General features: G+C 54.1%; 2 protein-coding genes across 2 annotated transcripts; both read right to left on the reverse strand.

Annotated features, from left to right (window-relative positions):
• Positions 1-473: 473 nt before the first annotated feature.
• VEL1 (velum formation- protein) lies at positions 474-2291 on the reverse strand (the record flags this gene model as incomplete). The annotated part of the gene is made up of 1 exon (XM_051497668.1): positions 474-2291. One exon carries the CDS (start codon positions 2289-2291, stop codon positions 474-476), a length of 1818 nt encoding a protein of 605 aa, XP_051352315.1.
• Positions 2292-9253: 6962 nt separating this feature from the next.
• J4E92_006299 (uncharacterized protein) lies at positions 9254-9857 on the reverse strand (the record flags this gene model as incomplete). The annotated part of the gene is made up of 2 exons (XM_051497669.1): positions 9254-9698; positions 9751-9857. The coding sequence occupies 2 exons, from the start codon at positions 9855-9857 to the stop codon at positions 9254-9256; spliced, it is 552 nt and encodes a 183-aa protein (XP_051352316.1).
• Positions 9858-12035: the final 2178 nt, after the last annotated feature.

Here is a 12035-nt window from a genome sequence, read left to right on the forward strand (position 1 = left end):
CTCATCCGATTTTCCGGACGGCGACATGAAGCCGTTAAGGATAAAGCCACAGTTCCGTTAACCAATAGAAGGAAATGCCAGAGTTCTCAATTTGCTGAGCCGCGTGTTCTGTAGAGCACATTCAGACAAAGTACAAGGTAGGAATAATAGATTGAAAGGAAACAGAGGGCGTTTTGCCTTGATGTGGGGTATGTGGGTAGTATGTTTTGTGTAACAGTGAAAAGAAATGGTAGTGTGCAGCTTAATAGCTGACGTATATGTAATAAAGCATAGAAAGACAGGGCTTGGGGACGAGATAGGAAAGACTGCCGTGGCGAGATCGCACGTTCGTCGTACTCGGGGGTATAGATGATCAGAGCACATTAGATCCGTAACAGCACACATAACGCCGTACTCCTACAACAGATCCTTATGCAACGTACATGCTGGGGGCCGGTCTTATCAGAGCTACGCGGCCGTCAGCAGAGAACAACTCAATGGCCGACTGCGGGTACATGACGTTGCCGTTGTGTCCCGTCCGCACGCCGGTAGCTCATGGCCGCTCGGTCCATTGGCTCCTCCATATCCGGAGAGTCGGCAGGATCGTAGCTGTACCCAGCACCAGAGGGTTGTGGCCTGCTGCCAGACACCATGCGTTCGTTCAGGTGGCGGGAGTCGAATGTGCTGGAGAAGGAACGTTTGTTGCTTGATCCAGCCGACATGGGCGGAAGACCCTGTGCCTGGGCGTTGAACTTGGGCAGCGCATAGTTCTGGCTGGACCCGTCAGAGTTGACCGACATGGTAGCTGAAAGGGTACCGGGCGGTGACTGGTAAGAAGGCGAGACGGGCTCCAGCTTTTCGGCGACGATGGGCCTCAAAGATGGCAGCGGCTGGTGGCTGGGAGTGTGCACAGCACTAGCTGTAGACGAAGCATAAGCCTGTGGTGAGGTGTGTAGGGGTTGCAGGGGTTGCAGAGGCTGGCTCATTTGCTGTGGCCGACTGTATTGATCCATGGGGCTGTAGGATTGCACTGCATGGCTGGGCGCGGAGTATTGCTGAGGCGACGATTGGGTCACAGACGAGCGTCGGTAGTCGACTGGCTGAGCGTACTCGGCGGGAACGTGTTCCTGACGAGAAGGAGGAACCTGGTCGTAGTGCGCCGGCTGCTGGTAGTTTGAGTAGTTGTATTGCTGGCTTGCGGGCATTGTGGGCTGAGGTTGCTGCTGGCTCGAGTAGCTGCTGTGTTGGGCGTGTTGAGCATGCTGAGAATGTTGCGGGTGTTGCGAGTATGCAGTAGAATGCTGGGGAGGTTGCATCATGGAAGGCGTTTGGGGAGCGGAGTACTGCTGCGAGTATTGGTGTTGCTGGCTCGATGCATACGAAGGCATTTGCGTGTACGTGGGGTTCTGCGGCGGCGGCATCTGCTGCTGATAGCCGTTGCTGGCAGGGTAGCCATGTGCCATCTCCTCCATGCTCGGACGGCGGGGTGGTGCCAGCGACGGATTGCTGGCGTTGGAGACGGACCGCGGACGGTCATCGAGAGGGGCGTTTGGTGCCTGGCCATAGTTTTCGGGGGTCGCTGTTCCTCTCGCGCGGTCGTAGCCACCACCTTCCTCATCATACTCGTCCCATTCCTTGGACGACTTGTTCTCGCGGCGCCTCATCCTCACATCGCGACGGATGCGAACACGGCAGCCCTGCTCGGCAACCTGGCGACTTAGGGCTGTGCTCTCGGACAGACCAGGGAACTTCTTCGCAGAGAAGACGGTGAATGGCGATGATCTAACCTCAGCACGGTGGGAGACAAAGTGGTTGCCGTCGAAGATGACTTCTGGGTCACCAGGGTCCAGGTCCTTGACCTCGGCCAAGTTCTCGAACAGAGCGAAACTCAGGCGGTACTTGCCCTCGTGACGGACTGAAAGATCGGGAAAGATGAAGTAGCCGGCTGGCGTAGGGCGCTCGAGGTAGGCCATGCCCGCAACGGGGGTGCCGGTCAGGACAGGAAAGCTGGGGCCTGCCGAGGACTGGGTGCGTCCATGTGCGATGGCGCGCGCATTCTCGAGACTGGCATGAAGGAAGAAACTCGCATTGTAAGCGAAGGTGATGTCCTGGTCGTTCTCGTAGATGCGAAGCTCGACAATCGGGGGAGGGTCCACGGGGCGGCGATCGGCACTCGACTTTGCGCCGCTACCACATGCACGCGCGCGTTCGGGCTGCTGGATTACCTGCAGATTGTAGCGAATGGTGCGGCCATCCTTGGTGGTGCGGATGAATTGGCTCTTGTTTTCGTGGCTGACAGCAATGTTGGACATCATGAGTGCGATGTGTCTGGTCTGCAGCGAGTCAGCATGCGGAGTCGTCGTGGAGTCGGGGTGAGTCGACGCCAGGGACTGCCTCGCGGCACCCACCCAAAGGGAACACTTACATCAGCGACCACACAATGGGTACTTTGAACGAGCTAGAACAACAGCTACGCCGGAGTGAACCACGGTAGCAGACAGTCTGGAGTGGTCAGCACATGTGTTTGACAATGCCATTCCGACAGACTCGTGGGCGCCGCAGGGCCAACGCCGCATCGCTGGCTGACGCGTGCCCGAACTGTCGGCATCCCAAAGGCGCGGGCGGGACTCGCTGGGAAAACTTACCGATGGAGACGTGGAAAATCAACCAAAAATGATGCGCAAAGCAACAAGTCGAGCAGAGGAGCAGTGCAGTGGGGGATGCGCAGAGATGGATGTCTTCGCGGTGCTGCGGTCGATGGCTGGGTGGTGCTGAGGGCCGGGTGCTGGGGGCCAGAAAGCAGATAGCAGAAAGCTTGGGAGACGCGACGGCGAGGCTGGCTAAGATGATGCCAAGTCAAGTGTGCTCAAAAGGAACCTCCGGGACAGATGGCAGAGCGAGAACAGCACCGGTCGTCGGGAGCCGCAATTGCAGTGAGGGTGCAAGAGTCGGCGATGGATATGTGAAGAATGGGGAGAGCTGAGGGCACGCGGCTATGAGAGGGGACGGCTGAGAGGCCCGCTGGGTCAGGCTCATCTGCACTGACACTTTAGCCGGACAAAGGCAGCTTAGTGTGCTGTGGCTATTGGTTTGAAGCCTCACCCGCCTGCAATCCATGAATGCTCCGCGGACGCCTCGCGCGCAGAAGCTGCAGTCCTAGTACCACCACGGCAAGGCGCAGTCGTCTTGCATCGTCGTGCATCGTCTTGCATCGCGAGAAGCTGGCGAGAACCATGGTAAGGAGCGCGTTGCTCTCCACACCTTCCTCTCTGCACGCCCGCCATCCACCACCTGGGCACAACCACCGGCACTGACTCGTGCACCCCGAAGCGAGCACCAAGCGGGAACCGAAACATATTGGCCCGCGTCTTGCCAAAGTTAAACTAGCCAGCCAGGCCAGAGCCCACCGATCACACGGTTCCAGCTCCCGGCTCTCGATGGGCAACCATGGTGTCGTCCCATCACATCGCCTTGGGTCTGGCGCCATGCCTACGCTACAAGGCACGCACATGCCATACTACACGCAGGAGTACTCCCTCCTACGAGCACAGAGTATTCCATACTAGTCACCTTCGCATTCGCCTCTCCCACATCCAGATGTCACTAAATTGCACTGCTGCCCATCTCAGCTGGGCGCCACGTCTGGGTAGAGAGCCGGTTTCTGTAGTAGGCCCGCCTGGGGATGCATGGTGCCAGGGTGCCCGGGAGATACCGCCTGGGCCAAGCACACTGTGCCGTGCGACAATGGCTGGCGCGCACAACAGCCAGATGGTCTGATGCTCGTCACTATCCATGCCGTCTCCTCGCTACTCTTTCCAGCCCCATCTCGTCCTTTTGCCAGAGTGCTGACCGCCCCCATGAACGGTTCTCCAACGGTGCTTTTTATGCGACGCTGCTGACTGACTGCCGGCTGGGACGCTGGAAACCAATGGCCAGCGAGGCGGATTCCAGCAGCCAGCAGTGGGCAGCAAACGGCCCACTCGCAAAGGATCACCGTGGCTGACATGCCCCTGCTGCCCTTCTGCTGGATTGCGCCAAGTGGGATCCTTTACCCGTCGTTCCAGCCACCTTGATTCGCCCCCTCCATTATCGGAAGCATGCAGCCCCAGTATTCCTGTCTTCCTCAACGGCCGGGATGCGCACTCTCCCGTTGCAGCCCTCCTCAGGGCCGGGGGCGATCGGATCCGCTTCCTGCTGCCAACAACATCCTGCGCGCTGTTTCGACGTCTTGGACATCTAATCGCAGTCAGACGCTGCCCTTGCTTGTCGATGCCGAGTCCATCTCGTGGTCATCACGTACCGCCGAATCGTGCATGAGGACGCCCGTTCTATCCGCAGCCCGGAGCAACTCGCAAAAGTAAATGCCATTAGAGTTTGCGGAAAGCGGAGGTTTCACCCTTCATTGATTGGGACTGCCGCCGGCGAACCCACCACGCGCACATGTCAAACGCTCTGTTGGTTGACTGCTGTCGCACTTGGGCTCCGACAAATCCCCCGGAAGTTACCAATCGCTTCACCCTGGCCGAACACAGCGTCGTCTTCCGCGCTTTCGCATTCGACCCTGATGGACCCTGTCGCTGAAACCTTGGTCGGTAACTTTGCATGGTTTGGTCGTTTTATGACGCCGTCTGCCAGTGTTCGCGTCTGGCGTCGTCTTTCCGTACCTTACCCTCGGCAATGGCTGCGCAGAGAGTTGCACAGCGTCGTTGCTGAAGACCATCAACCAATGCAGTCTCCCGCCCTAGCTTACACGAGAAGACGCATCATGGCACCAGTCGTATATGGTTTACAGCATTTCGCGTTGTCTCTTGCAAAGGTTCTTCACCCAACCTGAAATCACTGCACCCACTGCGATATGCGCTTCGTTATTGCCTAAGGCCTGGATCCCACACTCGTTTCACTCTATTCAATTGCAGCCTCGCCAAACAACCTGAACCCACACCTGTGCTATCTCCATCACGCGGTAATATCGCACGGAGTTGCATGCCTCAAATTACGCTTTGCAACGACTATCGCGCAAAGCGTGACAGCAGAGTACACCCGAAGTCCTTGCATGAGCCCGTGCTAAACCTTCAGGCTAGGTGCATGCCTACAAATGACGTCTGCGCTCCACCGACCAGACTTCCTCTGCCTATGCTGTCTCGATATCAGGCCATCTTTCGCTACACTCAGCGCCCCTGGAGGCACTACAGAGCCACGTTGACCTAGCGTGTTCAATAGACGCCGCAAGACCCAAACAGTCGCATTCAGCTCCTGCGGCTCAGTGTACTGGGCGCCTCTTGAACACGAACGTCACACTGGGAAAAGCCACGTCTTGACCCTGGACCATCTTGGTCAGTCTACAGCAGGCGCAGCCTTACCCTCAGATACCGATCGTTCCAATGGTCGGGCCCAGGGACAGCCACCATGCAGTCAAGATGCCACACATGACGACCACCCCGCGTCCATATGGTCTGATAGCAGCAAGCACATACCTTTCTGTACATACCAACATACCTCAACTTTCACAGGGTCTACTACATACGATGCGCTGGCATGCTGCGCGCTCCTGTGGCCACAATCCGGCAAGATCGGAGCGTACATCAAGCACCGAAAGGCTTGGAACAGTCCGACTTGTGCATTCCTCAAGGGTGGCCTTCTGGAAGCCCCTGTCTTTCTAGAAGATATGATCTGATCGGTGAAAGAATGCGAGGGGAACTATTGGTGCGCTCACCCCCTTACTTAACACGGGAGATTCGGCGGCTGCAGACGTTACGTCCAGCGGCATTCGACAACTGCACATATACGAGGCTTGAAATAGAAGTGCGGATGCAGATCATGCTGTTGGTACTGGGTATGCGCCGGTCAATCAGCACCACAGAGAGTGCAGGGCGCTAATACGATTTCAAGACGTTGGCTGTCTGTCGTATCGACTGCTATCTCTTTCCATTGGCGACTTGGGACATTCCAACATATAAGCTATTGCTTTGCAGATGCCGTGACGTCTACCAGCTGACCTGGTACTCATGAGGTAACCCGTCTAGATCTCACACAGCCTTCATTCCAAGGACAACTATGCATCACTGATAATAGCGATGGTATTGTTCGTCGAATTTCCGTTCGGCCTCAAGAATGGCAAGTACACGTCACCTTACGCGTCAGTTTGTCTGCCCGTGTCAGTCTGCGCTTCATGCTGTCTCGGATCTGTTCAATTCCGTCATGCGTTCTGTAATACCGTCCGTTCGTCCTCTGTCTTTCTGAGAAGATCCAGTCAGTCGCTTGCACTGCTGAAATCCCCAGGATCAAGTCATCTCATCAAATCCTGTTATGATACTGGCTTACCGTTGCTTGTTTGTCGGAACGCAATCTCTCGCATCACGCCTCTACCAGTTCAGATGACCAAGTGCCTGACTCTCACATGAGAGTATATAGACTGAATTATGTCCAGTCGTCACATACGAGTTCTTGATCAGCATCTTCACTCCATATGTTTCACAACTTCGCAACTCGAGTATTTCATGAACAATGGGGTTGTTTTCCGTGAGCTATGTCCCCTGCATGTTCCTTCAAGGTGCTGAGAAAATCCTCAGTTGTCTTTGTGGATCTCAAGATAGCATCAAGATCACGCCTCGCGAATCCCTGTCATCTCGCATACCCCAGATAAGAGGATACCACTTTTCCTCCTCAGCTGTGCAGGTAGTCAGTACCAGAAACTCGATTGGAAATCAAACTATTGTACTCACCGTCATCCACCGTGACTGGAAATAGCGGATCATAGACAAACACCGTTCTCACAGCCTGCGTTGCACCACTCAAAAGACGCAAAAGAGTTCGTTGCGCAGTCCACGGTTACGTTTTTGCGCTTAGCAGACCATGGCTCAGGGTAGACGATACAGTAGCGGCCTACGCAAGGATCCGGACGTGGTGTTATTGATATCTGTGGTACTGGTGCCGCTACTGGTGCTGGCGCCGGTGCAGCAACTGCACTGAAAGCAGTAAGAGAGAGGAAAGTGAAAGTAAGGCTGAGGAACTTCATGTTCATGGTGCTGCTTATTCGAGTGAAGAGGATTGCGGCTTGCTATCGCTTTGAAATGATGGGTGAGGAGAGAAATAGGAGGCATGCACTGGCTTTCTTATACACATCCTTCGGCGGCTTCTGAGTAAACCAACATCTTGCTCGACGACCCACTTACTCCACTTACTGACTGCACGATAGTACCTCCAAAAGTATCGATTCTGCATGCGCGTCCTTAACTCCACAACTTTGCGTCTAGCATTCTCGTCCTTCAGACGCACCCAACAAGGCCCATCACCTCGTGCATCGGCCTTCATTCGCCAGTATCTCTATTCCCTCTCGTATACCACAGAATCGCACATCGAAAGCGGATCGCGATAGGATCTAGATTGCCATCTAACCGTCATCCTCAAGTCTGTCTCGTCGAAGCGATGCGGCGCAGATGGTCCTCGAACGCGTCGGTTGGATAGCGGCAACGGCGCCTACTCCCGCAACTAGTCGTCATAGTCACTCAGATCGGTCACATGGTGTCCTGAATAGATCCTTCGATCTCGTTTTGGTGTGCGGCGTAGGCGAGAGGAGTTGGCTATTGGTATGCGGAGATCCCTTGCTTAATGCTTCATGCGGGACGGACGTATCTTCGGCTAGGCGGTCAACATTACGATGGTGTAGATACGAAAGTGGAGATATGGGAGAGATATCATGTGCCGTCGATGTTGGAAAGAAGTCTTGGACTGAAAGGAAGGGCACAGTCATAGTATTTGACGTGGCTAATCTGTAGACATCGTTGGTTAGAACTTATTCCAAAATAGAGCTCGCCCCACACTATCCCTCTTCCCCTCCATCGCGTTTCTCCTCTCAATCTCAATCTCATCCTCATCCTCACATACGCTTTCACTTCCCGCCACCTCCCCCTCCACGCCCTCCGTGCTCACTATTGCCATTTCCTCTTCCACCCATCCCCGATACTCAAACCCATCTTCCAGCCTTCCCGCGCCGCTTCTCCCCTCCTCAACCTCATCTCCACCCCCCTCCTTAATCTCAAACCCCCACTCCTCCGTCATCGCTTCCTCAAACATGAATGCCCCTCTCCCCTTCCTCTTGACAGTCATCTGCGTAGCCTGCTCATAACCAGCATGCCACCCGTCCTTATCTTTGAACTCCGACTCCGGCACCCAACTGTCTCTTAATCTTTCTTCTATCTCCATGGTCTTAGCGGGAGGTCGATTAAAAGAGGCCAAGTGCTCGCGATATGCTGTGCCTGTGATAAGCGAGGGGGCGGATGCTTTGCTGGCCATGTTGGATGTCTGGGAGAAGGTTGAGGGGTGGTTCTGTGGGAGAGGGACCCGGTGAATCAGATCTAATTGAGTGCAACTTGGTGTGAAAGCCGTGGTGGTGAAGATGTGTGCGAGGCAGGAGAATGCCATCTTGACAATGGTTTTTGCAGGTATTTAAAGTAGTGGTAATACGGTAGACCTGACTTTCACTGCTATTAAGAGGAGTGATTAGATATATGTCGAGTGATACCGTCTGGTTTCCTGGTGTCTCGCTGCATTTATCTCGATGAAGATGTGAGTGAGCATCTATTTCGTAGTAGCATGGTGATGTCTCTCTTCTTGTGAGACATCTCTGTTTGCCAGACAAGGACTTGCTGTGCTTTGTTCTTGTCTCGTGGAGTTTTGGCGCCTTCTTTGTCGATGTACGAGACAATCAGACGTGTGTTATATGCAGAAAGCAAGACATGGTTCGTTGTAAGGCTTGCAGGTCTTGCGTGGTATGCTCTGTTTCTGAGGAGGCGTGGTTTAAAGTAGTGCATGGAGAAGTGTGTTCATGGTGCCCGATGGCATTCAAACGATTGTGGCATGGAATAGGAGGTTGGAACGTAATCCTAGATTGGCTTGCATCATCGAGGTTCTAGAAAGTCTATAAGGATCGCGAACACAGAGGGCCTCAGCTGGGGCTCATAACGCGATGTCATGCAGTTTGCTGGTCAGCCAAGTGTTTCATTCGTTGCTTAGCACTAACATCATCACGACGAACTTCAGTATGAAGTCAATTTGCGCAGTACAGAATCACGCGTCACATATGTTCCCAAGTGGGTTTTTGTGTAGGATCATTTCTTTTGAGTCTGATTAGGATGCCATCAAGTAGCCCCATTATACTAATATGTACAGGTAAAGTCGTTTAGTAGAGCCAAGTTCATCCATCATGTGCGCATCCACTCATTCAAGAGTTCGATCGCAAAACAGGTTCCAGCAAACTATCCCAGCGAATCCGCGCTTACAAGAAGAAAGCAGCAGCACCGAGGACAGCAGCGACCTTTCCGGCGCCAACGGCAACAGCGGCGTTCTCGGTCTGCTCAGGGAGAGCGCTGGACTCAGCAGCAGACGCAGCGTCGCCGCCGGTAACGGTAGCAGTGCCAGAGACGGTCTCAGCAGGAGCGGTGGTGGGCTCGGCAACGCCGGCAGGGCAGTGCCAGTGGTCGCCGTGGGGCTCGCAAGTGCTGGCGGTGGCCTCGTGGTCGTGGTCGTCCTCGTCATCGTGGCTGTGGGATGCGGAGGCAGTGATCATGGTGGATCCAGAAGAGACGACAGTGACGGTGGTGGAGGCGATGGTGGAGGCAGGGCCGGAAGTAGCCTCCTCAGCGGCTTCCTCAGCAGAATGCGAAGCAAGCTGCTCTGGGGTAGGAGCACCAGTGGGCTCTGGAACGCCGTCGGGGCAGTGCCTTAATATTGTCATTTTGGATTTATGAAGCAAATGTTCTCAGATTGTCTTACCAGTGGTCGCCGTGGGGCTCGCACTCACCACCAGCAGTCACAGAGACGGTGTCCTGTGCTACAACGGCGGCAGCGGCAGCGAAGAGAGAGATGACCGAGAACCTCATGTTGAATGTGTAGAAACGACTGTAGTTGTCTTGTCGAGTTAGATATGTAGGTAACGAGGGAATGTCCTGAGGGCTCGAATAGGATGTTTCGTGAGAGGTAGTAAGGTAAGGAAGTAACTGCAGTACCTACGGGCTAAAAGTTTTATATCCTCATCTTCGGGTCGATGCTGCAGAGCATACACCTACATGGCTGGGCGCCGAGCCAAGGCGGCGGATTGCCTTGGCGATGGACATTGCGGTACTCAGTTTCCGTAAAAGAAGGCAAAAACTTGCTCCTCGAGATGAACGATTGGTAGATGACGGTCCTGAGTAGGCGGGTTTACCGAGTGTGACGCTGGAGTAGCGTGCGAATGCCTGTTGGGGTCGGCCTCCATGCTTGGCATGTGGGATGTGGATGTGGTGGTGGAGTTGGTGTGCACAAAACGGGCAAACTGTCCGGTGAGTCGTTGAGACATGTGTTAGCAGAGACTTCAGATAGATGCTGGAGTTTGGTCTTTTGTCAGCTTGACATGTCAGATTCGCCTTGTTGCTGAACGTGGAGTGTTTGTAATATGAAGAGCGCGAAGACTGCGTTGATGTGAAGACACACGACGCCGCAGTTTAGGCGAAATTCGAGGTAATCCTGAACTTCTAGGTACCGGGAAGAACATCAAAAACTAACGCAGGTACCGTGCACTGCCATCAGTATCTCCGCTTGTGCATCAAATCAGCAGCATGCTCATTGTCAGTCTCGTGGGATCGTTTGCCACACTAAGGGCATGCCCTGTCCCCAGGACTGGACATATTGCTTTCGTGATAGCAGAGGTTGTCATTTATATCGGCGCGCCCGATAAGATCGGCATGTCCCTTATGACAGCATGGTGGACCGGTAGCTACACGTAGCAACTCCATTCAACACCTTCGTGGGCGGTATGCCGACGACATCCAGGCCGAAATTCTCATCGATACTTCAGTCGAGCGTTATTACGAGAGCGGAACTTGGCGAATATCCTGTTTGCTTAGTCCGAAGTGGGGAATCAGCATTGGATTCCTCAAGAAGCGCGACTGTGACCGATATAGCCACCTTCGTTCGTTTGAAGACATACCCGATCCAATTGTGGATTGTCGCTTGGGTACTTGCTTACAATTGAGTGCCATGCCAGTATACACCTTTTCGCTGTTTAGGAAGTCGGCTGATATCCACGTATTGGCTGGTTGGTCGGGCGAACATGTGAGAGGTTGTTGGTGTCCTTTCTGGGCTTCGAAGTAAACAAGCGCGTATAGTTGCGCATATTCCAGTCTATTCTCAACAGCGTCGTATAATTTTGGAGACCAGCCAACCCCTCAGCGATGGACGTCTGCGGGTCTGCGGCCCGGTGTCGGCACTGCCTTATGAGTATATTATGTGTCAGGTCGTCGAACGACGTATCTCTTCCTTGTAGCAGCATGATCGTAGTCCGCCATGCCCAGTCGCATCGAAAACTTGTGATAAGAAAGCAAGCTTCTGGCGGAAGCCAGCCAACCGTCCCGCACGGGCGTCCCCATTAGCTGAGCCGGGTGCGATGCAGGTCATTGTGCTGAGAGAATCCAGATATACATAGGAACTACTCCAATAGGCAGAGGAAATGATGTCCCGACGATGTGTGCGTGTTGGTTGCATTGCGCGTGGTGAGGCTTGCGTGTTGGTGGCCTGAGCATACAAGGAGTTTGACCCTGAAAACCGCGCGGGCACCGGAAATATCCGGCAGCGCTCTGATGTACCCAGGTCGGAGATGAACGCAAAGCACGTTGGCTCGGGATATCGATAAGTCAGTGAGTCTATGCGAAGGCACATTGCCGACGTTAAGATTGCCTAGCTGCCGCTTTTCTGAAAGCTTCTGCGCTGCGGACGTGCACATCATCCGACTTGCGAGGCGAGACTCCCGGTATCCACTCCCCGGTGACAGCCATGTAATGAACCGACCGCACCCCTTGTTTCTCCTGTTACCATTGCATGCAAGTCAGTTTTGTGCCTACAGTGAGTCAGTAATTCAAGTGTGTGTAGAGTCAAGTCAGGTGCAGAGAAAAGGATATGCAAATATCGTGTATATTGCTCGTAACTTTTTTTTAGAGGTAGCCTTCTTGTCGCTAATTATGCACAAAACAAAGGAGATAAAGGTCTACAAATCTAACATCGTCATGAAGCGAACACGCTAGGAA

Source organism: Alternaria infectoria (genome assembly GCF_024043175.1).
Source record: "Alternaria infectoria strain BMP 0036 chromosome Unknown scaffold_9, whole genome shotgun sequence".
NCBI classification, from domain to species: Eukaryota; Fungi; Ascomycota; class Dothideomycetes; order Pleosporales; family Pleosporaceae; genus Alternaria; species Alternaria infectoria.